This window comes from Microcaecilia unicolor, chromosome 8 (genome assembly GCF_901765095.1).
Source record: "Microcaecilia unicolor chromosome 8, aMicUni1.1, whole genome shotgun sequence".
Taxonomy (NCBI): domain Eukaryota; kingdom Metazoa; phylum Chordata; class Amphibia; order Gymnophiona; family Siphonopidae; genus Microcaecilia; species Microcaecilia unicolor.
The window spans coordinates 206,608,674-206,636,103 of NC_044038.1; the positions used below are offsets into that span (position 1 = coordinate 206,608,674).

The 27,430-nt window shown below is 44.0% G+C and overlaps 1 protein-coding gene across 1 annotated transcript in view; it reads right to left on the reverse strand.

The window, feature by feature from the left end:
* ZNF831 (zinc finger protein 831) overlaps window positions 1–27,430 on the reverse strand; it is a 63,220-nt gene that overhangs the window by 22,043 nt on the left and 13,747 nt on the right. Inside the window, exon 4 of the mRNA XM_030213455.1 lies at window positions 26,680–26,781. Within this exon, the coding sequence (XP_030069315.1) occupies window positions 26,680–26,781 (102 nt within the window). The remainder of the gene's footprint in view (window positions 1–26,679; window positions 26,782–27,430) is intronic.

Sequence of the window (27,430 nt, forward strand, 5' to 3'; positions counted from 1 at the left end):
GGGGGTCTGAAGACTTTACATCAGTAGAATGGAAGGCTGCTTTTCTTTGCTCCATGGCATTTCAATTCTTTGCTTCATGCTCGTACCAGCTGTCTACCCCCTTGGGCACATCATAGTGTCCTTTTACAACCACTGCGCTTCTTATGGAGAGACCTTCTAGCATATTGGAAACAAAATCCGAGCAGTAGTAACCTGTTGTCTTTGGTGGGGAATGTGGAGTTTAGTCCAGGTATGCATAATTAGGTTTATCATGGTTGGTGGGACCTATCCTTGGAGGGGATGGTGATGTGTTATCTTTTGAGGATCTTGGACACAGATTAGTAATGAGGAGGAGGGGGGATTTTTATGCCTATGCTCAGCTGAAACACAGGGGTTACAGGGGTTGGACCAACTTGGGGTGTCTTCTCAATTAGGAGCTCGACTTTAAGATTTTCTACACAGGGATGCTTCCGGCAAGGTTTCTGTGTCTGGTCTGCATAGAGCCTTAGGGATCCTTGAGGCTTTCTGAGAATACATTTACTTGGTGGATCACTGGACAAAGGATTTGGGTTATAAGGTGTCAGGTGTTGATTTTCATAAATTGATTACTGAGATCCCTCAGACGGTATATGGAATTGAATTACAGGAATGTCAGTACTGTGTGGTACACAGGGCATATAGATCTCAGCGGCAGGCTTAAAGGGCAGGCTGGGCTCCCACAGCTAATTGTACTAAATGTCAGAGTGCATGGATAATGCTTTGTTCAACACCGTGTAGGACTGTGCTCCTATTAAGGATTTTGGGGGGCACATTCATGCTTTTCTGGGGAACAATTTGAAATACAGCATTCCTTACACTTAGAAGGGAGTTATCCTCAATAAGACTGAGGCCTATGGTATTCAGGGGAAAGGAGTTAAGCTTTTCTTGGGTAAGGCTTATATTGTTGGCTAGAAGTGTATTCTTAATCATTGGATGCGGGTGGAGGTCCCTTCTTTCTGGTATTGGTGCAACAAATTTCATTCTTTAATGCTTTGGGAATCAAACACCACACAATGGACCTTGAGACCAAAGGGCATTTCTTTTGGTTTGGAGCAGTTTCCTCTCTATCTTAGCACCCAGAGCTCACAGTTTAGTCTTAAATAGGTTCAGGGATGTATATGAAATACTCCTCTAGGAGTAGGAGTTTCCTTTTAGAGTAGGGGGTTCCGGGGGTGGGTGGGGACGGAAGGGTGGGTGAGAGACAGGCAACCTTTATTAGCTGGGAGAGTGGATGAGCTGTGGGGATGTTTTCTCTATGATGCCTTTTGACACAAAGACGGATGATTTATCTCTTGTCCACAGTTCAAGACCCATATATATAGCCTCCTGTGAGTTTGTCATTTCATGGATGTCATTCAATTGGTATACTCACCTTGATTGTATTTGGGGGGAGTGGGGTAAGGGGGATGGAGTTTAGTAAGGGTAGGGGTTGTTTCTTGTTTTCTAGTGGGAAGCTATCAGAACCAAAGCCCTCTTCTTTCTTTTGTACTGGTATTGGCGAGATATAGTTTGCATGTATAGCCTGTGTTCTACATCACTGTATCTTTGCTTTTTTGGTTGTTTTGCTTTATGTAATCCAATAAAAAAGATTTGAAGACAAAAATTTTAAAAGACTCTTCTCCTCTCAGATCTTGGGGGAGCTGGTTCCATAATAATGGAACTTGCCAGAAAAATGCACTTTTCTGGGTCACCTGCTGACAGGCATGGCCAGCCTCAGGTAAGGTCAGTAATTGTGCTGTGGATGATTGCAAAGTACAACCTGGAACATACGTGTGGATAAGGGGTACCAAATAACCAGGGACACCCTGATGCAATACTTTATGAGTTATAGACAAAATCTTTTACAAGAACCTATACTCAACAGGGAGCCAATGATATTGAATATACAAGGGGATAACATATTCCACAACGCCCAACTACCTAACAGCCTCAGCCTCTTTAAAAGGTAACGTGGAATCTCAAGATAAAACCATATTGACATAATCTAACAGCTGAAAGGTGGTAAACCCCATACGTAAAATCCAAGAGAACTGCCTCTCAAAACACAACTCTGAGTCCAAAATGACTCCCAAATACCAGAATGCCTCACACAACTGGATTTGACCCTCCAAATACTTCTGCAATATCCGGCCTGGGTGGTGTCCAGTGAGCCAACAGGCTCTAGCCCAGTGATGGCGAACCTTTCAGAGACTGAGTGCCCAAACAGCAACCCAAAATCTAATTACTCATCGCGAAGTGCCGGTACTCATTATGGGCGGGGTCACCACATATGACTCCACCCCATGACAGCCACACCCCCTTACACCAGCCTTGGCGCATATAAACAAACATCATTGAAAATATTATACTAGTATAGGAGAAAAAAATAACATGATTTTCTTTCATTATAAATCATTTCTGTAAGTTATTACAGCTCCAGTATACCCAGTGCAAAATAAGACAGCAGATGTAAATTCTCAAATTGGACATATTCCAAACACTAAAATGAAAATAAAATGATTTTTTTCTACTTTGTTGTCTGGTGATTTTGTTTTTCTATCCATATTGGTCCTAGTCGCTGATTCTGCTGCTATCTGTTCTCTTAACTCTGTTTCCAGGGCTTCCTTTCCATTTATTTCTTTACTTTCCTCCTTTCTTCTTCATTTCTTGCCCTCCATCCATGTCCAGCAACCCTCCTCTCCCCTCCAGCCACAAATGTCCAGCCACCCTCCTCTCCCCTCCAGCCGCCCATGTCCAACCACCCTCCCCTCCAGCCATCCTCCTCTCCCCCTGCCCTCCCCTCCAGCCACCCTCCTCTCCCCTCCAGCCGCCCATGTCCAACCACTCTCCCCTCCAGCCACCCTCCTCTCCCCCCTGCCCTCCCAGCGGCAGGCCTCCCTCCCACCCAGCACCAGGCCACCCAGCATCAAGCCTCCCTCCCTCCCACCCAGCACCAGGCCATGCACCCACCCAGCACTCCCACCCAAGCACCCAGGCCTCCCTCCCTCCCACCCAGCACCAGGCCATCCACCCACCCAGCACTCCCACCCAAGCACCAGGACACCCACCCACCCAAGCACCAGGCAGGCCTCTCTCCCTCCCACCCAAGCACCAGGCCATGCACCCACCCAGCACTCCCACCCAAGCACCAGGCCTCCCACCCAAGCCTCCCTCCCTCCCACCCAGCTCCAGGCCACCCACCCAGCACCAGGCCTGCCTCCCTCTCACCCAAGCACCAGGCCATGCACTCACCCAGCACTCCCACCCAAGCACCAGGCCACCCAAGCCTCCCTCCCTCCCACCTAAGCACCAGGCCTCCCACCCACCCAAGCAGCAGCAAGCAGGCAGGCCTCCCTCCCACCCACCCACCAGGCAGGCCACCCACCCTCCCACCCAAGCACCAGGCCTCGCTCCCTCCCTCCCACCCAGCGTGCACCAGGGCACCCTCCCACCCACCCGGCATCAAGCATTCCTCCCTCCCTCCCTCCCACCCGGCACCAGCCCGCCATCCCTCCCTTCCTCCGAACCTGAAGAAATTTAAAAGTCTTCCCTTGTCCGAGTAGGCGGCATCAGCATCAGCAGCGAAAAGCGTGCTGCTGGTTTGGCGCGTCTTCAGTCTTCCGTCTCTCAAGCTCTCTGGTCCCGCCCTAACAGGAAATGAGGGCAGGACCAGAGAGCTTGAGAGACGGAAGGCTGAAGACGCGACGAACCAGCAGCACGCTTTTCGCTGCTACTGCTGATGCTGACGCCGCCTACTCGAACAAGGGAAGACTTTTAAATTTCTTCGGGTTCGGAGGGAGGGATGGAGGCCGGGCGGGCTAGTGCCGGGTGGGAGGGAGGGAGGAATGCTTGACGCCGGGTGGGTGGGAGGGCTAAGTTTCGGGTGAGGCGACCGGCGGCGCGCGTGCCAACAGAGAGGGCTCTGTGCCATAGGTTCGCCATCACTGCTCTAGCCTTTGCTATGTTCAAAATCATTTTATGTTGCTGTAGCCAATCACCCACCATCTTTAAACAATTACTCATGGGTGGAAAGGTCCACCGATGAAGGGGAAGAATAACCCACTACTAAGATGTCATTGGCATATACATATACCCTACTGGGTACTCCTGGAGTTTTTTTTAACTAAAGGAGCCAAAAATAAAGCAGAACTGGTGATAATAATGACCCACTGAGGGACCACACACTTACTAGGGTAACTTGTCGACTGAATACCCCCTTCTTGAACAAAATAAGTACAGTCTAAAAGAAAAGATTCAAGCTATTCAAAAACTGTGCCCTTTATCCCCAATTGACACAACCTTTCCAACACCGTATGATCTAAAAGATCAAATGCCAAACTTAAATCAAGCGAGACAGCCAATGCCACCTCACCAGCATCAATATATGCTCTAACCTCAGATAACAACATAGCCAACAAACTTTCAGTTCCATGACCAATCCAGAACCCTGACTGAAAAGGGCTCAGTACCTCTCCCAACTCTAAATAATCCATCAATTGGCGTAATACCAACCTCTCTGCTCCTTTAGCACAAAGACACAAATTAGCAATGGGCCTGTAGTTTGCTACAACCAAAACATCCCCTTTCACATCCTTCAAAACTGGCTGGGCAACGCTGCTGGAACCCTTCCCTCAACCAAACTATTCCCAATCATAGTACACATCACCTTCAATAACCCTTGCCGCTCATTCTTAATCCAAGTCAATTGAACCTGAGCCAGACTTGAGCCTCCATTCACTCCCAGCAGACAATTTTCAGATTCCACCCAGGAAGGCTGCCTAAATGCACTCCATTCCAATATCTCAACCCCACCTCCAACATACCCATCTGTCCCCTCACTATCACTCACCAACCCTCTTCTCACATTCACATCATTCCGTACCCCCATTCCCGCAAGCAAATCATCTATCTTCTGACTAAAATATGCAACCAACTCCACCTTCAGTTTTGAATCCTATTTCCTGGCTGAAAACTTTCAAAACTTGATCTTTTGTGCTGGATTTGTCCCAAACTAGATTTAACAAGTTTCATCTAACGCAAGCCCCATTATTGTCAATGGAACCTATGTACTAAGTCAAAGTATCACTCATGAGAATACACATTAGTAAATCAGACCCTTAGATGAGAAGCTCTCTGAAGCAGGGACCTCTACCTCGTTTGTAACTCACACTAAGCTCAGATCTGGAAATGCTGAGTGATTAAAAATAAGTCCAAGAAGCTGTGGTATAAACACAGCGGATCCTTGCTTGCAAAAAGCGAAGAAATAACAGAAGCAAGACCCAGTGCCAACAGAGGCCATGTGCATGCGTGCGCTGATTAGTGTGCTGAAGCTCTGTGTGTGTCGGTGAGCATAAGAAGTATGGCTGATCACAAGCAATTTCAAAGTACTTCCTGCACCTGTATTTTGCGTGTTCTCTAAGCCTCAGAAACATTCACCAAAACCTTCAAAAACTGCAGCTCTTAAAATGTCAGGAAAGGATCAGATGCTCCTCCATCTATTTCCCTCACTGCTAATCACACACACTCTTTTCTTTCCCAGTTGGAAGGTCTGTATATATACATAAATACAAACACAGGCTGGCTAAATATATTCTAGTTGTCTGCAGTCTGGAATATACAATATTAATCTTTTTGCAAAACTCGAGGGATGTGTGTACATAAGAAGAAAACATTATATATCAATTTAATAAAACATTAGGCACTCTGACAGTTTTGGTTCCACCCTAGTTTATCTTCATAATCACAAAAGCCCATCATTTATATGAAAATAAATGTACCAAGCCCAGGCTCCCTCTGATTTTAAGAGCATATTTTAAAGGAATTTCAGTTGTACAGTAGTGTAAGTCAGGAGTTCGGGACTGCAACTTGTTTGGGGTTTTAGGGTATCCAAGGTATTCAAATTAGCATGTTTCTTAAACCAACTGAACACGACCATTCCCCATGAGCAGGGATTTGAAAATTCCTCCAGGACAAAATGTACTTGCCACATGCTCCAATCCCTTTACTATTTTTTTATTTGTTTGTTTGTTTGTTTGTTTTTTGAGAGGATGGCAGCAGGAGTGTATTTCTTCTTTGGCAAGTGTCCTCCACCCCCACCCCCTCTGCAATATAAACTTCTCACTTTCCTTCTCCACTTCATATTTCTTCCCTACTCTCATCCAGCCAACAAGCAGCCTTCTCCCCCTCTTCTTCCAGGGCTCTCTTGCAGTCCCTTCTCCTCCGTCTCTCACTCTTTTCTTCATCCACCCATCACACTCCCTTCAATCATTCCTTCATTTGTGCATTCATTTTTTAAATTTACACCCCACATTATCTAAAACTCTAAGCAGGTTACAAAATAACACACATAAAATCAGCAACTAAGACACACACCAAAAATGAAACAATAAAATATCTACCAAAGTACAAATGTCTCAAAACAACTGCCTTTATTCACCAAAAGCCACCATGAACATATACGTCTTCAGATATTTATGAAATATCAGTTGAGAAGTGATCATTCTCAATTCTTGCGGAACAGAATTCCATAATTCTCGACCTACCACAAAGAAAACTGTAACAAGACACAAACCAGAGTAGTAACTTAAAGAGATCTATGAGAAGACTGACGTTGAAGAATACAAGGCAAATGCCCCAAAGAACCTTATATAAATCTTATAATGTTCTTTGGGGCATTTGCCTTGTATTCTTCAAAGTTAGTCTTCTCATAGATCTCTTTAAGTTACTACTCTGGTTTTTGTCTTGTTGTAGTATTTTTCACCAGAGAGAAAGTTGGGAATTGTATTAAGTAGTTTGGTTTATTACAAAGAAAACTGTAGCACAAGAATATGCCAGCTTAACTTAGTGGAAAGATACAACTTCAAGTAGACCTTACTTCTCTGACATAGATATGCAGGTGTCTCTCACCTCTCCCTCTCCCTCTCCTTCTCCTCCCCCTCAACCTTCTCACTTTTTTCCCCAGGCCCTGGCATCTCCTTCTCTCCTCCCACACGTCTGCCACCTCCCTACACTTTGGTTCCTGCACCCAGGATCAGGGCTGAAGAAACTTCTCCATCTTTCCTACAGCCGGGCCTTCAGCACGCTGCTGATAAATACAGGGCCGGTTGGTACAAGGGTATCAGGTGCCCCAGGCAAATCTTCAGCCTTGTGCCTTCCTAAGAGTAATGGCTAAAGAGGTTAGGGCTCTTCAGCTTGGAAAAGAGACAGTGGAGATGGGATATGATTGAGGTCTACAAAATCCTGGGTAAACGTGAATCGATTTTTTACTCTTTCAAAAAGTACAAAGACTAGGGGACACTCAATGAAGTTACATGGTAATACATTTAAAATGAATAGCAGGAAATATTTTTTCACTCAGCAAGTAGTTAAGCTCTGGAACTCGCCAAAGGATGTAGTTACAGTGGTTAGTGTATGTGAGTTTTAAAAAGATTTGGAAAAGTTCCTGGAGGAAAAGTCCATAGTCTGCTATTGAGATAGAAATAGGGAAAGCCACTGCTTGTTTCTGGGATTAGTAGCATAAATCTTGCTACTATTTGGTATTCTGCTTGGTACCTGTGAGCTGGATTGGCCACTGTTGGAAGCAGGATACTGTGCTAGATGGACCATCGATCTGACCCAGTATGGCTATTGTTTTGTTCTTATGTAAATTCTATACAGGTTGCTAAAAGTTAGGTGCCAAAAACTGGGCTTCAGACATCAAAGTTGTGCGTCAAATCTGTTATAGAATACTAGCAGGTCTGCAGTTACGTGCCAAACTCTACACACAACCACTTATGCCATGTCTATAGCTGAAATAAATTATCCAGCTTATTTTCGAAGGAGAAGGGCGCCCATCTTCCAACACAAATCGGGATATGGGCACCCTTCTCCTAAGGGCAGCCAAATCGGTATAATCGAAAGCCGATTTTGGCCAGCCTCAACTGCTTTACGTCGCGGGGACGGCCAAAGTTCAAGGGGGCATGTCGGCAGTGTACCGAAGGCGGGACTGTGGCGAGGTTAAGAGATAGGCGTCCTCGGCCGATAATGGAAAAAAGAAGGGTGGCCCTGACAAGCATTTGGCCGACTTTACTTGGTCCCTTTTTGTTAACGACCAAGCCTTGAAAAGGTGCCCGAACTGACCAGATGACCACCGGAGGGAATCGGGGATCACCTCCCCTTACTCCCCCAGTGGTCACCAACCCCCTCCCACCCCCCAAAATATTTTTTAACATTTTTTGCCAGCCTCAAATGTCATACCCAGGCTCCATCACAGCACTATGCAGGTCCCTGGAGCAGTTTTTTAGTGGGTACTGCAGTGCCCTTCAGGCAGGCGGACCCAGGCCCATCCCCCCTACCTGTTACACTTGTGGTGGTAAATGGGAGCCCTCCAAAACCCACCACAAACCCACTGTACCCACATGCAGGTGCCCCCCTTTACCCTTTAAGGGCTATGGTAGTGTTGTACAGTTGTGGGTAATGGGTTTGGAGGGGTTTGGGGGGCTCAGCACCCAAGGTAAGGGAGCTATGCACCTGGGAGCAATTTCTGAAGTCCACTGCAGTGCCCCCTAGGGTGCCTGGTTGGTGTCCTGGCATGTGAGGGGGACCAGTGCACTACAAATGCTGGCTCCTCCCACAACCTAAGGTTGACCTAAATGTTGAGATTTGGCTGGCCCCGACCGTATTATCGAAACGAAAGATGGACACCCATCTTGTTCGATAATACGGTTGGCTCCGCCCCTTCCCAGGGCCGTCCCCAGAGATGGGCGCCCCCGTTCGATTATGCCCCTCCACGGCACCTAAATGTGGTGGTTTAGTGTGTAAATACAGTTATTCTATAAAGTGTGCATAAGAATAGTCAGAACGTACGTAACATACCCATACCCTTCCCACGTTAACACTACCCTTACACGAGAGAAGTTAGATGCACTGTTTATAGAACAGGGGCATATGTCTGTTACGCACACAACTGCAAATCAGTGCCAATTAGTGTTTGTTAATGCCAATTATTCACCTGTTTAGTACCATTTTGTGTTACGTTCATAACTGCCTCTATTTATTTATTTATTTAAAAATTTACATTCTGCACTATCTACCAATTCTAGGCACATTACAACATTACATGCATTAAATAAAATAATAAAATAAAACAACAGTACAGCATAAAAACAAAACAGCAATACAATCTCCATCAATATTACCTTCACTACATAAGACAGCCTGACCATCACCCATACAATATATACATTGTACAGGATTAACAGTTCATGCAATTGCATTAGGTTAGAAAACACTGTCATCAGATTACAGCGGGTTGATGCTACAGGTTTCCTGAAACAGCACAGTCTTTAATTTAACATAGATGTAAACTCTTTTATATCTCAAAACAATTGAAGTTTGTCTGAAAGTGCATTCTAACTTTGGGTATCATTGGTAGAATTTGGAGGTATATGTACAGTTGAATGAAGTACGTGGAACTGGCCTTAGTTACAGGGTGTACAGCAAGTCTGTCCAGGTGGGGAATGAGTGGATAGTCAGTGACCAAATGTGTTAAAAGTTTGGGAGAAGAGCCAGGCTTTCACCTGCTTCTTGAAGTAGCGGTAGTCTTGAATTCAGTGTAGCCCCTCTGGGAATGAGTTCCAGAGTGTGAGAACTGCTATTGTGAAAACTGGCTGGCGGGTGTCACATTGCATGATTTTTTTTGACCAGGGTACAATTACAGATGCTCCTCTGGAATACAGCATGTGATATAGGTCAATTATCACCTTATTTAGAAAAGAGTTAAGTGTACTTGTATCACTCAAGCTATTTTTTTAAGCCAACTGAGGGCTTAGCATGAGATGTTTTCATTTCCATTTGGATGCGTGGAAATTGGGTTCATCTTCAAAACTCCTGCACATTTAAATGTGATGTGGTTATACAGTCATGAATGAAGTAGCTGGTAATTTATGAGCAGCTAAAGGCTGGGGTTAAAAGCGGCTGAAACGTTTTGGTTTTTTTTAACCTATGGAAAGAGTAGGCAATTTGCAATCTGTTAGCTGACAACATTCCTTTAATTCTTTTTCTTTTAACTCCATTTCGGAGGAGTGGCCTAGTGGTTAGGGTGGTGGACTTTGGTCCTGAGGAACTGAGTTCAATTCCCACCTCAGGCACAGGCAGCTCCTTGTGACTCTGGGCAAGTCACTTAACCCTCCATTGCCCCATGTAAGCCACATTGAGCCTGCCATGAGTGGGAAAGTACAGGGTACAAATGTAACAAAAAAAACGTTTTTCTTGAATGTGTTCTAGAATTACTTAAGAAACATTGGAGATTCTACATGGAATGTTTGCTATTCCATTAGTAACATTCCATGTAGAAGGCTGCGCAGGCTTCTGTTTCTGTGAGTCTGACGTCCTGCACGGACGTCAGACTCACAGAAGCAGAAGCCTGCGCGGCCACATTGGTGACCTGCAAGGGCCGACTTCTACATGGAATGTTGCTAGTGGAATAGCAACATTCCATGTAGAATCTCAAATAATAGCAACAGTGGAGGAGTGGCTTAGTGGTTAGGGTGGTGGACTTTGGTCCTGAGGAACTGAGTTCACTTCCCACTTCAGGCACAGGCAGCTCCTTGTTACTCTGGGCAAGTCACTTAACCCTCCATTGCCCCATGTAAGCCGCATTGAGCCTGCCATGAGTGGGAAAGCACAGGGTACAAATGTAACAAAAAAAAAGTTTTTCTTGAATGTGTTCTAGAATTACTTAAGAAACACCGCCAACTCCAGGCTCCGCCCTTTCTGCCTCGCCTCACCTCGTGCCTGGAACAAACTCCCTGAGCCCATACGCCAGGCCCCCTCCCTGCCCATCTTCAAAGCCTTGCTAAAAGCCCACCTCTTCAATGTCGGCTTCGGCACCTAATCACCATACCTCTATTCAGGAAATCTGGATTGCCCCTACTTGACATTTCGCCCATTAGATTGTAAGCTCCTTGGAGCAGGGACTGTCCTTTTTCTTAATCTGTACAGCGCTGCGTAACCCTAGTAGCACTCTAGAAATGTTAAGTAGTAGTAGTAGTAGTAGTAGTAGTATTTACCGCCTTTTTGAAGGAATTCACTCAAGGCGGTGTACACTAAGAAATATTTATGTCATGTTGCTATATGTGTGTGTGTGTGTGTGTGTGTATATATATATATATATATATATATATACATAAACATTCCTCTGATATATTGTCACTGGAGAGACTAATTTGGTGAGTAAATAGGGAAAGCAAGCTCCTTGAATGTTTCTGTAATTAACTTAAAAATATTAAGGACCCTGTTTACAAAGCTTTTCCTACATAGGTACGCAGCTATGGAATGCATTACCACTTGACATGAAAAAACAAAGCGACCTAACCAACTTTCGGAAATTACTGAAAACCTACCTCTTTAATAAGGCATACCGCAATGATCCTTCAAATGAACTTTAACGCATTACCCGTTTACCTATTATCCTGAATGTGTTCTCTTTATACCCGTTTGCTCAATTTTATTTTGTCATTCATGTTCTCTACGTAATACCACTTGTATCTCTCATTCTGGAATGGCAATTGCCATGACAGAACAATGTAAGCTACATTGAGCCTGCAAATAGGTGGGAAAATGTGGGATACAAATGCAACAAATATATATATATATATATATATATATATATATATATATATATATATATATATATATATATATATATATATATATATATATTATCATATGACATGAATTTACAATTAAATTTAATATTATTCAAATCTGGGATAATAATGAGTTTTATTTATTAACTGTAATTTATAAACTGTTTTTTTGAAGAGATTCACCAAAGCCGGCATTCAATAGGTATAGCTTGAACAAATCAGCTTTCATTGTGTTAATTGCTTTATATTCTACTGACATTTATAATATTTCTCTTATATGAAAGTTCTACTGCTCTGTTTTAATATGTATAGTTCTGACACTGCATCACATCATTGCTATCCAAGTTTACCTCATTTTAAAAAATTGTTTATATTAACAAAGTAAAAATAAATCAATTAAGCAAGTGGTTTTATTTTATACGCATAGGAAAAACTGTTGGCCAAAGTCTCTGGGCAGAACAGTGTGAATTCCATGAGTGGCAAAAGAGAGGGTCAAAGTAAACATATAGAAGCAAGAAAAAAAAGCACCATGGGCTCTCAAGTATGAGACAATCAAGAGTCCTTTATTTGTAGACCCAACACGGGCCGTGTTTTGGAATCAGTACACCTGTGTCAGGGGTCAAAGTCAACAGAACTCCTGAACGTTATAAAAAAGTGAAACTGTTGCACACTTAAGCCAGCAACCGGTGTGGTGAAATAAATTCAAAGCATGAAAAGGACATGTGAACAGCTTGCTAAATAGCGCCTTATCTTATGTACTACAAATAGACGTGCTTAGCGCCAATTCTATAACAGCGTAAGGGTGAACCTAAGCTTTTTATAGAATATTAGCACAAAGCCACCCTAGTGAGCCAAAACTTAAGTGCACCTACTCACGACAGGTCAACGGCTCACCTAAGTGCACCACACAATGCACACAACTGGTAGTATTCAATAAGCTGTGTGTGTCACTTGACAACATGCCCATGCTCCATCTACATGTGCACAGCCCTGACAAGTGCGTGCTAAACAAGTTAGGCATACTCCACTTGATATTCAGACTGCGGGAGATAGCCGGGCTGTCTCCTGTGGTCCACGCTGAACCTGACACACTCTGATGTAATTTCACCAAGGAGAGGCACACTCTGTGATGTAATTTCACCATGGCACAGCACAATCTGATGTAATTTAAACACGACAAGGAACACTCTGATGTAATTTCACCACGGAGAGGAACACTGATATCATTTCACCACAGTGAGGCATACTCTGTGATGTAAATTCACCATGGAGAGGCACATTCTAATGCTCTTTCACCATGGCGAGGCATGCTCTGTGATGCACTTTCACAACAGAGAGGCACACTCTCTGATGCAATTTCATGATTGCCATTAACTTGTTGCACCACATACTGGATACTTAGGGCTTAATGCACAAAGCTTAAGCTTGCAACGTTTGCTTTAGACCAGAACACTACAAATGAAACACCTGCATAGGCAACATATTAGAAAGGGAAAGGGGACTTGATATATCACCTTTCTATGGTATTTTACAACTACATTCAAAGCGGTTTACATATATTCAGGTACTTATTTTGTACCTGGGGCAATGAAGGGTTAAGTGACTTGCCCACAGTCACAAGGAGCTGCAGTGGGAATTGAACCCAGTTCCCCAGGATCAAAGTCTGCTGCACTAACCACTAGGCTACTCCTCCACTCCAGAGTCATATAATACAGATATGATGTTAAAGCTGTTCATATAATACAATGAAGCATCTTAATAGGTAGTCAAGGGGGCAAGTGCAGTTGAGATATATAGATAGGACAAGATGGGTAGTACAACGTCATTGAGATAAATAGAAGGGTGGCTAAACTGAAGGCAAATTGTACAAACAATTGAGTAAGACTGGTCTAAGTTACAGGGTGCTTGGCAAGCTAGACCAGGAGCAATGTGATAGTCAATGTTTTGATACAGAGCTGTGGTAGACTTTTCAATATCACAGAGACGTGGTCTCTAATTCTCAACACTCAAACAATCCCTGGTGGCTGCATTTTGGATAATTTCTAGTCTTCTCAATAATTTATGGGGGAAGAATGCATACAGTAGCCCAATCTTGACTTAAGAGCATGGTGTAGTGCAAATGGCCTCAACTTGCAGTATAAACTACCCACAACGTTCCAAATACTGATGTGCTTGTGCTGTAGAGTCCTTCAGCTTTTCAAAATGGGCATTCAAGACTCAGCACATAACAGGGTCATGCTCTAGAAGGGTTTTTATCATACAGTATACAAAGGATCTCTTATCACGTAAATACGCTTGGCAAGAGAGGACAACAGAAATTATTCCATCTGAATATACCTATGAGTTTATTCCTTCTATCAATATGATATTCTTAGTGATGTCATAAAATTAGCTTTATTGGAATAATGGATCTGTTTCGTTAGTTGGGGGCTTGTTTTGGCAGAATCAGATCCAATCCTAATCTTATATCATTTTCAGGAATTTAAGCGTAGATTAAATGGACCTGTTGCGTAACACATTCAATTTATTTTTACTGAAGAGAATTAAACTGATGAATTTTTCAATTACATTTTTGTAAAAAAAAAATAAGAATTAAAAAATTTAAAGCATATTAAAAAAAACAACAGCATAAAGCTTTACCAGATCCAAACCTTGTGATTTCTTCTTCTGTTCTATGAATTTCTTTCCGGCAGTATTTCAAACATATTCCAGGAAACATCCTAACTCAATCTCCTTGATGAAAAAACTGGAGAAAGGGGTGAGAAGTATGGTAATCCTCAAAACCAGATTTCATACATATGATGCTTTACCACCCTCTTGTGGGTAACTTTTCTAGTATTCTTATAGACCTTGATGTCCTTTCTCTACATGCTAAGGATATAGTGCTATTTGCCAGAACTCAAAGGGGAAATTTAAAAGTATATAAGTAATGCCACACTGGGAAAAGACCAAAGGTCCATCAAGCCCAGCATCCTGTCCACGACAGCAGCCAATCCAGGCCAAGGGCACCTGGCAAGCTTCCCAAAAGTTCAAACATTCTATACATGTTATTCCTGGAATTGTGGATTTTTCCCAAGTCCATTTAGTAGTGGTTTATGGACTTGTCCTTTAGGAAACCGTCTAACCCTTTTTTAAACTCTGCTAAGCTAACCGCCTTCACCAAGTTCTCCAGCAATGAATTCCAGAGTTTAATTATGCATTGGGTGAAGAAATATTTTCTCAGATTTGTTTTAAATTTACTACACTGTAGTTTCATCGCATGTCCCCCAGTCCTAGTATTTTTGGAAAGAGTGAACAGACGCTTCACATCCACCTGTTCCACTCCACTCAATATTTTATATACCTCTATCATGTCTCCCCTCAGCCGTCTCTTCTCCAAGCTGACAAGCCCTAGCCTCCTTAGTCTTTCTTCATAGGGAAGTCGTCCCATCCCCGCTATCATTTTAGTCGTCCTTCACTGCACCTTTTCCAATTCTACTATATCTTTCTTGAGATGCGGCGACCAGAATTGAACACAGTACTCAAGGTGCGGTCGCACCATGGAGCGATACAACGGCATTATAACATCCTCACACCTGTTTTCCATACCTTTCCTAATAATACCCAACATTCTATTTCGCTTTCCTAGCCGCAGCAGCATACTGAGCAGAAGGTTTCAGTGCATTATCAATGACGACACCCATTTTCCCTCAATTCTTAAATAAAACAAAATTGTTTAAGATTACTGCTCCCTTAACAGTCTACAGTCACAAGTGGAATGCAGGTCTTTTTCAGTAGGGACATTCCAACACAGTCCCCTGGTAAGAGAAGGGAAGTGGGATGGGAATTTAGGATCTAGCTCACACCCTTTCAATTAATAGCTCAAAGCATAATCACATTTGGGTCCATAAGTATTTCCCTGTTCCCAGAGGGCTTACAATCTGGTTCAATGGAGGGTTAAGTAACTTGCCCAAGGTCACAAGGAACAGAAGAAGAATTTGAACCCTGGTTTTCAGCCCACTGCTCTAGCCATTAGGCCATCACTCCACTCCATTAAGAAACCACTAAGAATTTGGGCTCCAAATATTCTTTCAAGCAATCAAGCCATGGAGGACAATAGGAACACAGAAGGGAGATCCTAGACTTGTGGGGCATAGGGACACACAGGACTGACGCTGGACACAGGGGGAGGGGATAGGGACATATAGTGGTAATGATGAATGCAGGGAGATGGACACAGGGAAGATGCTGGATAGAGAAATATAGGGGACACAGAGAAGGGAGATGTTGAACACGAAGAAAGATATGGACACAGAAATGGAAGATGGATGGTGAGCATGGAGGAAGAAGAAGAAATGTCAAATGGGCAGGAGACCCTGGTGAGTGAGTTAAGAGAAGACAGAGGGAAACAGAAACCAGAGCCTGGGACCAACATGATTTCAAAAATAAAATAACCAGACAACAAAAACATAGAAAAATAATTTTATTATCTGTGATCAGAATATGTCAGATTTGACATGTGTATTCTGCCAGAGCTGTGATTAGAAATTTTTTTTGGGGGGGGCCGAACCCCAAAGCCCACTACCAGGCCGTGCCTTCTTCAGCTTTCAGCACACTTAGGGCTCTCTCTGGCCAGGGTCAGTTGCCCTAATTGAATTACCCTAACTCCATCCCTGGCATGTGTGAGCTTTATATTTTGCACATTATAGGAGGAAATGCATCTCTTTCTATTTCTTTGGTGTTGTACTACATACAAGGTGTGGCTTCTTGAGATTTATGTTTATCCTTTTTGGTCAACTATTATGTATTTGGCATTTGTGTTTTGTGTGTGTGACTGAGGTATTCTGTTAGCACAAATTTTCTATGTAGCATTCTGTAGTAATCTGGCTTGTTCAGTTTTCCCGATATTGGAGGGGATATTTGTGAGGGAGGGTTAGGGGGGAGGAGACAGGGGTTTTGCTTGATCTTTGTTCTGTATTGTTTGTAATCTATAAAATAACCGTTGTACAGAATGTTGTTTCTTTTTATACTTTAATAAAATGATTTATATATAAAACCATGACTGTTCAAGGCTTGTGCAGATTGTTTTTGACTTGTAACCACTCGCCTCCACCTACCCTCCTCTCCAATTAATTGTAGAGGAAAGAGGAGAGGAGGGTAGGTGGAGGCGAGTGGTTACAAGTCAAAAACAATCTGCACAAGCCTTGAACAGTCATGGTTTTATATATAAATCATTTTATTAAAGTATAAAAAGAAACAACATTTGCTTGCTTTATTTTTTGTCTATTAGATTGTAAGCTCTTTGAGCAGGGACTGTCTTTCTTCTTCTATGTTTGTGCAGCGCTGCGTACGCTTTGTAGCGCTATAAAAATGCTAAATAGTAGTAGTAGTAGTGCAGATGGGATCAGATAGAGCTCACAGGGACGGGGACAGCACTCGTGGGGACTGGGCAGGGATGGGGAAAGAGCTCACAGGGATGGAATGGTGACAAAGCTCATGGGGACAGGGCTGGGACGGGGACAGAGCTCGCAGGGATGGGCAGGGAGACAAACTTTGTCCCCGTGTTATGCTCTACTGGGAACGCAGTGGGTGGGGGAAGGAGCAATAGGAGATGGGGGACACTGGAAAGAAGGGAATGGAGGAATGTATGTGTTGGGGGAGTGTGCAGTTGAGTGTGTGTCTGATTATGGGGGTGTGTGTGGCAGTGTTTTTGGGTACTATAGGGGATTTTTGGTTTAGCAGCGGCCAGGGTGCCATTATAACAAGAGCAAGGGTTGTGGATGTTAGGGATGGGGCACCACAATCCAAACATTACTTGTGTTCTTGACCCTGTTCCTTCCTCCAGGATTGATATTTCTTCTGGCTTCTCCCACTAGCTCTCAATATGGCAACCGATTGCCTCTCACTGGGACTTGTGCCTTCTGCCTGGGAAACTTCTGTTATTTGCCCAATTTTAAAGAACACTTCCCTTGACTCCTCTGCTATTGCTAGCTACAGACCCATTTCAAACATCCCCTTTCTGGCCAAGCTTAATGAATGAATTGTCTACTCACAGCTGCTCCAGCATGCTGAATCCTCCAATTTCTTGCACCCCTACCAATCTGGTTTCTGCCCTGGTCACTCCACTGAGACAATCCTTACTTCCCTTCTTACTGATCTCCACAGTGATGCTGTTCTTCTGAGTTCCTTTGACCTCTCTGCAGCCTTTGATCTAGTTAGTTACTTTCTTCTTCCTCCTTGCAGACTCTCATCTCTAGGAATTTCAGGTACTGTCCTTTGTTGGTTCACTTCTTTTCTGTCCCAAAGTACCTGTAAGGTACTTACCTCTTTCTCTGAATCGGGTTCTTGAGTGCTTGAGCTACATGTGTAGTGTGAATGGAGAGGGGAAGGGTTGGGGGGATAATACAGAAAATAGCACAGTTGTGAAAAGCCAATATTTTGGTGGCTACCTCAATGGATAAGATGTAACCCGCAGGGAGCATATTCAAAACACCTTATCTGTGGATGTTTGTATTATCTATCTGTTGTCACCTTGTTATTTTCTTTTGCAATGTATGATTAATTAAAAAGTAAAAAAAAAACCAAAACAAAACAAAAAGAAAGTCCTCACTTTTTTTTTTGAAACCCCATGTAATGAGTTTCCGATTTCACAATAGAGGGAAGGGAATTCCAAATCAGTGTAGCTTGATATGAATAACTAAGCACTGATTTGGATTATGTCCCTTTTACCGATGGAAAGTAAGATAATTGATGACTCTAAAAACAATGACAACTACCTAGTGAGGGAAACTATCAGTTTAGTCATATAGCTAGGTGCTAAGCCAATCAAGATCCTACAAGTCATTGAACTCATCTTAAATGAAACACAGGCTTTCATCAGAAGCCAATGTACAGCCATCATAATTGCCTTAAGAAATTTTGTTGGCTCAAGTTCAGCTTGAAAGCATGTTCACCCTCTCGCACACCACCACTTTCTTGCATCTGTTGCACAGAAGCAAATGAAATAACCAAGTCCAGAGCTGATGACCAAAAAGCAGTTTCCAAAACGTGCCTATAGGGTAGCCATTTATTAGGCAAGGTATAAGAATGTAAATTCAATGCTTTGAAAGTTGTAGAATAAAATCTATGCTTTGGAAATAATAAAAGCAATTTCAAGTTTGCAGTAGAGTACAGATAATTTACCTTACTAATGTGTAAGACAAAAGAGGAATTCGCTCAAAATGCTGGAGAAACATATGAGAAGTTAACACCACAACATGACCCCTTCGACAACAGTTTACCATGTATTTTTTGTATTTTTTTCTCATTTTCAGAGACGTTTCCAGAATGCCCATGTGATAGCATGCACGAGTGTGAGGCACAGATCTTCCAAAGACACAGCCAAGTCACAGTGTAAAGTAGAATAAAACTCGTTATTGGGTTGTGCATCAATTACGTACCCAGGCCTGTTCCTAACGCAAGCCTACTAACTCAGGAACAAACATAATCCTCTTGTAACTCAGTTTCAATACAAAGAGAGTAGTTCCCGCCAAAATACAGCTAGTCAGCATGTACACAGGAGTATCAACTTAGAAGTTGGTATTTAAAAGAAAAAAAAAGGGCCTCGCTTCTGTTAAGCCAGGGGGGTCAGTAATTCACAATGTTCCACTGTGAACTTCCCTACCTTGGCTACTCTTCTGGTTCCTTGTCCTTAACTTGTGGAAGTCTACCCTGAAGGGCTATTTCATACTGCTCTGGACCTCTCTGCCTTGTTCCTGCTCTGAGTTTTTACTTCCACCTGACTGGGGCCATGCCCTTCTGGCTAAGCAATCGGGGAAGCCAAGCTAAACAACCACGCCTGCTGGCAGGTCAAAGAGCGGCATTTCCAAATGCATTTGCGGAAGTGTGTGCTCAGTTCATAAGTAAGAGTACATTGACAGGACCACACATTAAAACTGCTTTTTATCTCTGAAATTGATGATGTATTACTCCTTTTATCATTTCCCTTCTTTATTTGGTTAATAGCACACATATTTATTTATTTATTTATTTATTTGCAGAATTTGTACCCCACATTTTCCCACACACAAGCAGGCTCAATGTGGCTTACAAGTCAATAAGAAATAGGGTCAGGTAAGGGAGGGGGTACATGTGTAAAATAAGGTACAAAATAATAAGGAATAAAATTGTCCTTTGAGGCAATATAATGTAGAGTCTATTGAGTAGCATCAGTAGGGTAGGCCTTACAAAACAGATAGGACTGGAAATATAATCAAGATCCTGACCATATATCGTCTTCCTCCCCCTGGCAACTGGATGGACTGCAAACCTGTGATGAGGCAGTTCAGAATGATTTTAATCCAAAGGCAAACCATGGAAAAGAATGAGGCTCAGTAAGTGCCTTAACTCAATCTGTACCAGTGCCAATAGTCAAGGCTGACAAAAAACAGAGAGACAGAACCTAGGCAATCGGAGATTAACATAACAACATGTACAAGTGTCTTCTTCCTGCCCAGCATACACCAAGCTTCCTACATAATAACAGCAGTCTGGTATGGTACCCAGGCCATTGAACCAAACCTTCTTGTGAGCAGAAAAATTATTTTAAATTTTACTGTTGTATGGCAGAAAGTAAAGCAGGACTGGAAATATTCTAGAGCAGGTCTGTTCCAAGAAAATGTTATTAAACTGTGTGCACACATTTTGAAAACAAGCTAAAAACATATTCCTCACTCCATAACATTTTTTTTTTACAATTACAATTTGTGCCTAGCCCATTATAAACCATAAAGCTGTATGTCTCTGTTGATCACCCCACCCCTCACCTATCCACACCCATCCTGTTAGAATATCAATGATATGCTTTGATGTCCCCATGCATACCTCCTACCCACCCCCCATCCTCCCACCCTGTTAGACTGTCATAGTAATGCTTGAATGTTTTCACTTATATACACTGTCAGCTAGCACATTTGCTTATTTCCGATCTGACGAAGAAGGGCAACCTTTGAAAGCTAATCAAGAAATGTATTAAGTTATGTCCAATAAAAAAGCTATCATCTTATTTTCTTTTCCATGTTTTATTTTGTTTGATTTCTATTGATAACCTTAAGAGTGGACTAACACGGCTACCACACTCCTGCCTTAGATTTAAACTTCAGCCCTTCCAACCATCAGGTTTACCTTCATTTCCTAGATTGGTTTACAAAGAAATGTTTCTAACAACACTCATGTCTTTCATGTCCTTTTTCACCTTTCTTACTAATGAAAATACTTTTTTAAAATAACATGAAGGCATTATATCACATTCATTTTAACCATAAAAATAGAAACCATCTTGGCCACAACTTGGAATTATCCCTTATCTTCTTCAGTAAAATTGTAAAAATAATGGGGGTCTTTTATTAAGACGTACTACCATTTTTAGAACGCCATAGATATTAGAGCGCGCTAAAAATGCTAGCGCGCCTTAGTAAAAGAGACCCAATCAGGCTTATTTTTGAAAGAGAAAGACGCCCATATTGCGACACAAATCGGGAGACTGGCGCCCTTCTATCATGGGCGCCCAAATCGGTATAATCGAAAGCCGATTTTGGGCGCCTCCAACTAGTCTGTCGCGGGAACGAACAAAGTTGACGGGGGCGTGTCGGATGCGTGGTGAAGGCGGGACTGGGGCGTGTTTATCGGCCGAAGAGAGATGGGCGCCCTCGGCCGATAATGGAAAAAAGAAGGGCAGCAGTAGCGAGAATTTGGGCCGCTTTTTTTGGAACCTTTTTTTTCACGAACAAGTCCCCAAAAAGTGCCCCAACTGCCCAGATGACCACTGGAGGGAATCGGGGATGACCTCCCCTGACTCCCCCAGTGGTCACTAACCCCCTCCCACCACAAAACATGATGTTTCACAACTTTTTATGTCATACCCAGCTCCATATACTGATTAATAAAGTTTGGTTCATCTTTACTCTGGAACTCCTGGTTTTTTACCCACTGTTTTGATATATTGTGACTATCCGTGGGATTTCGTTGAGTTCTCCACGTTTGTGGATTCTCTACTGATACCCAGCTCCATCACAGCAGTATGCAGGTCCCTAGAGTAGTTGTTAGTGGGTGCAGTGGACTTCAGGCAGGTGGACACAGGCCCATCCCCCCCTCACCTGTTACACTTGTGCTGGTAAATGGGAGCCCTTCAAACCGCCCCTAAAACCCACTGTACCCACATCTAGGTGCCCCCCTTCACCCATAAGTGCTATGGTAATGGTGTAGAGTTGTGGGCAGTGGGTTTTGGGGGGGATTGGGGGGGGGCTCAGCATCCAAGGTAAAGGAGCTATGGACTTGGGAGCTATTTTAATTTTTTTTTTTTAGCTTTTTACAAGTCACCCCTAGGGTGCCCGGCTGGTATCCTGGCATGTGAGGGGGACCAATGAACTACGAATCCTGGCCCCTCCCACGACCAAATGCCTTGGAGTTGTTCGTTTTTGAGCTGGGCGGCTTCGGTTTCCATTATCGCTGAAAACCGATACCGCCCAGCTCAAATCCACCCAAATCCGATGCATTTGCCCGGCACCAAACCATATTATCGAAACAAAAGATGGATGCCCATCTTTTTCGAAAATACGGTCTGTCCCGCCCCTTCGCGGACCCGTCCTCGGAGATAGTCGCCCATGGAGGTGGGTGTCTGCGTTCAATTATGCCCCTCAATGTGTCTTCATTTTTGCATGGGATTCTGACTAAAAATGTGACCACAGCAGGAAAGGGGGTGGGCTGTCAGTCTCATTAGTGGGCCTGTGGGCTACCTGGAAAGGAAACACTTGCAGCCACCACCAGCCCCTTACCACAAATAGGACTAGATTCTATATATCACGACTAAAAAATCAGCAGCAAAAAAAAAAAGCCTAAATTTCTGCGCTTATAGAATATGCCAAGCGCCCACCCGCGAGACTAAATTTAGTCACAGGCAGTTACGCCAAGTAAATCTTAGTGTAAATGCCAACACCTATATTAGACGCAGTTTGGGTGTATTCTATAACAACGTGCACAGATTTCAGAAATGCCCATGACCCGCCCATGGTCACACCCCCTTTTCAACTATGCGACTTAGAATTTATGCGGATCACGTTACAGAATATGCTTAGACAGTTGTGCATGTAAATTCTCATTAATGCCAATTAGTGTCAATAATTGCTTTTTAATTGGCAATTATCGGCATTGATTGACTTGTTAACTAATTAAGTTGTGTGCGCAAATCCAGAATATGACGGGATTTGCGCATGTAACTTAAGTCACACTATATAGAATCTGGGGGATAATGATTTAAGAACGCCAAGTCCCTCCTCCTCAAACCGTGGATCCAGACCCAATACCGGGTTCTGGAAGACCTGCCGGTAAAAGCTCCTCGTGGTCACCCAACCAGAATTGCAAAGCCAAAGACCGAGATTTGTAGCCACACCAGCAGTACTAAAGTTTGAAAAGCACGTGATGCTTTCATTTTATCTTGTGGTGGGACCTGGTGGTTCTGTTATGACTTGAACATGGGTTCCAAATGGGAGTATGCAAGAACTGCTACCATTAGCATGCCCCATCACGGCACAACAGTAGAAACACAGCGATCCTACGGCAGAAAGGGTCATCGGGCCCCCAACCACCTATCAAAAGTAATTAAATTAGATAGACGTTAGGGCACAGTGGGCCCCCCTACGGTTGTGGGCCCTCGGTCACTGCCCTATTGTCCAAATGGTCAGTCTACCCCTGCCCGGTTGTAACTAGCAGGCTTATTTTCGAAAGAGATCGCCGGCGATCTTCCGACACAAATCGAGAGATGGCCGGCCATCTCCTAAAACCGGCCAAATCGGTATAATCGAAAGCCGATTTTTGGACACACTCACCGGCATTCCGTCGCGGAGGCGGCTAAACTTCAAGGGGGCGTGTCAGCAGGGTAGTGAAGGTGGGATGTGGGCGTGCTTACGAGATGGCCGGCTTCAGCTGATAATGGAAAAAAGAAAACCGGCAATGACGAGCATTTGGCCGGTTCTACTTGGTCTATTTATTTTCACGGCCAAGTCTCAAAAAGATGCCCAAACTGACCAGATGACCACCGGAAGGAATCGGGGATGACCTCCCCATACTCCTCCAGTGGTCACCAACCCCCTCCCACCCAAAAAAAAAACTTTAAAACATTTCCTTCCTAGGAGGGGAAGCCAGTCGGCCAGCTCGTTAAAAAAAAAAAAGGATCTTGCTGATCAGTTATGTTATGACTTACTTGTTCTGGAGTGCTGTATTTTGTGATACTGTTTTGAGAAATGTTCAAGAAAGACTTCATACAAATTAAAAAAAGTCCTTGAGAAATGTTCAAGAAAGACTTCATACAAATTTTAAAAAGTCCCTGCCGTTCATTTTCCCTTGATGGCCGTCCCTGACGTGCACTTCCCTTAATAGCCGTCTTTCTCTCTGAAAGTGCACTTCTCTTAATGGCCGGCTTTCTCCCCAAACAGGGAAATCAAAACAGCTTTTGCTCATAGTTTTTTTTAGTAGTAACAGTGGGATTTGAACCAGCCACCTCTGCATTACAAAAGCCATGATGTAACCACCTGGCCACAGCTCCACTTAGTTGGGTGTCCCTCCCTTTTGATTATACCCCTTCAGGTCTCTCTCAGCCAATCACAGTGCATTAAGCTGTCTGTGAGTGGCTGAGCGAGACCTGGAAGGGTATAATCAAAAGGGAGGGACACCCAAGTAAGTGGAGCTGTGGCCAAGTGGTTACATCATGGCTCTTGTAATGCAGAGGTGGCTGGTTCAAATCCCACTGTTACTACAAAAAAAAAAAAGCAGTGTGCAAAAGCTTTTGATTTCCCTGTTCAGGGAGAAAGACGGCCATTAAGAGAAGTGCACGTCAGGGACTTTTTTCATTTGTATGAAGTCTTTCTTGAACATTTCTCAAAACAGTATCACAAAATACAGCACTCCTGAACAAGTAACATAGTAGCATAGTAGATGACGGCAGAAAAAGACCTGCATGGTCCATCCAGTCTGCCCAAGACAAACTCATATGTGTATACCTTAACTTGAATTTGTACCTGTCCTTTTCAGGGCACAGACCATATAAGTCTGCCCAGCAGTATTTCCCGCCTCCCAACCACCAGTCCCGCCTCCCATCAGCGGCTCTGGTACAGACCGTATAAGTCTGCCCTCCCCTATCCTCGCCTCCCAACCACCACCCCCTCACCCATCAGCGGCTCTGGTACAGACCGTATAAGTCTGCCCTCCCCTATCCTCGCCTCCCAACCACCACCCCCTTCCCCCCAACTGCTCCGCCACCCAATTTCAGCTAAGCTTCTGAGGATCCATTCCTTCTGCACAGGATTCCTCTATGCATATCCCACGCATGTTTGAACTCCGTTACCGTTTTCATCTCCACCACCTCCCGCGGGAGGGCATTCCAAGCGTCCACCACCCTCTCCGTGAAAAAATACTTCCTGACATCTTTCCTGAGTCTACCCCCCTTCAATCTCATTTCATGTCCTCTCGTTCTACCGCCTTCCCATCTCCGGAAAAGATTCGTTTGCGGATTAATACCTTTCAAATATTTGAACGTCTGTATCATATCACCCCTGTTCCTCCTTTCCTCCAGGGTGTACATGTTCAGGTCAGCAAGCCTCTCTTCATACGTCTTGGAACGTAAATCCCATACCATCCTCGAAGCTTTTCTTTGCACCGCTTCCATTTTTTTAACATCCTTTGCAAGATACGGCCTCCAAAACTGAACACAATACTCCAGGTGGGGCCTCACCAACGTCTTATACAGGGGCATTAAAACCTCCTTTCTTCTGCTGGTCACTCCTCTCTCTATACAGCCTAGCAATCTTCTAGCTACTGCCACCGCCTTGTCGCACTGTTTCGTTGCCTTCAGGTCCTCAGATACTATCACCCCAAGATCCCTCTCCCCGTCCATGCCTATCAGACTCTCCCCGCCTAACACATACGTCTCCCTTGGATTTCTACTCCCCAAGTGTATCACTTTGCATTTCTTCGCATTCCTGATCAGCAAGCTCTAAACATCCAGAAGTACCAGTGCACTACGAATGCTGGCCCCTCCCACGGCCAAATGTCTTGGATTTGGCCGGGTTTGAGATGGCCGGTTCCAGTTTCCATTATCGCTGAAAAACAAAGTCGGCCATCTCAAACCCGGCGATCTGTGGCATTTGGCCGGCCCCAACCGTATTATTGAAACAAAAGTTGGCTGGCCATCTTTTTCGATAATACAGTTCCGGCGAGCTGTTGTGGCGCCGCCAAAATAGATCGCCGGCGCCATTTGATTATGCCCCTCTATGGCTTACTATTTTGCACAGAATGTAAGTAGCCAAAGAAGAGATTTTTCCGCCGCACAGAAGGGTCCTAAGACCTTTCAACCAGCAACAGGGGACACAGCTGATATGTTAGTCAAATGATTTAGAGCATAACACACTCCAGAATTTCCAGAATGCTCATGTGATAGCTTGCACTGTAGTGAGGAACAGAGACAGCAAAGCCACAGCGTAAAGTAGAACTCAACTTGTTATTGAGTTCTACATTAATTACATACCCAGGCCTGCGCCTATCACAGACCTGCTAACTTAGGAACAAACATAATCCTCTTGTAACCCATGTCCATACCAGGGGCGTAGCCAGACTTCAACAGGAGTGGGGTCCAGAGCCCGAGGTGAAGGGACACATTTTAGCCCCCCCCCCGGCGCTGCCGACCCCCCCACCAGCAAAGGTACGCGACGGCGGCAGGGGAGGGTTGGCGGAGGGAAGGGGGGGTCAAGAGGGTCGCGGCAAGGGGGTCCAGGGCCAAATCTACAGGGGCCCATGCCCCCATAGTAGCTACGCCCCTGGTCCATACCAAGCCAAACAGCCCCTTGTGTGACACACTCCCTGGCACCCCCGCCCTGCACTGTGCTGCAGCCAACAAGAGGAGACAATGGATGGGGAGCAGTTTTGGTGCCCCCACCTTCTTTGTGCTCTGTGCGGCCGCACTACTCACACAGCCCTCAGTACGGTGCTGGCAATACCGCTCTGATCCCACAAAGCCCATTAATCCCTTTTATGTTAAAGCTAAGCATACCTTTACCACACAGTCCTCTTCCACTGGCAGCCTTGACTACAACTGATGAAGATTTCTTTTTGCTACATCTGGTCCCCACAGTCTTCTTAAAAAGTATTCCAGCTAAATGAACAGTAACAATGCATTAATAACCAATCATTATAGCATCACTGTCTCCTCCTGCAGATCCATCTCCAAAATATGCTTCGTTCTACACCTGGCATGCTATGATCAGAAAAAAAATGAATGTATGGTTGTTTTGACCTTCGCATCATTTGCTCATTTCTGATCTGAAGAAAAGGTATTGCCTTCAAAAGCTAATCAAACAATGTATTAAGTTAATCCAATAAAAATGGATCATCTTATTTTGTTTGTTTTGTTTCTATTTATTATCTTTAAAAGTGGACTAACGTGGCTACCACATCACTTCTGGCTGTGAACTCCCTCTGGAGTGTGGTAGAACAGTACCTCGTTGGTTGTACCACAGAAAGACGGTATATCAAATCCATGATCCCTTTATCTATTTGCTTTCATTACTCTTTAAGGAACATAGGAATAGCCATGCTGGGTCAGACCAATGGTCCATCTAATCCAGAATTCTGCTTCCAACAGTGGCCAATCCAGGTCACAAGTACCTGGCAGAAACCCAAACAGTAGCAAGATTCCATGCAACCAATCCCGGGGCAATTAGTGGCTTCCCCCATATGGACTGTTCCTCCAGGAACTTGTCCAAACTTTTTTAAAACCCAGATATGCTAACTGCTATAACCAC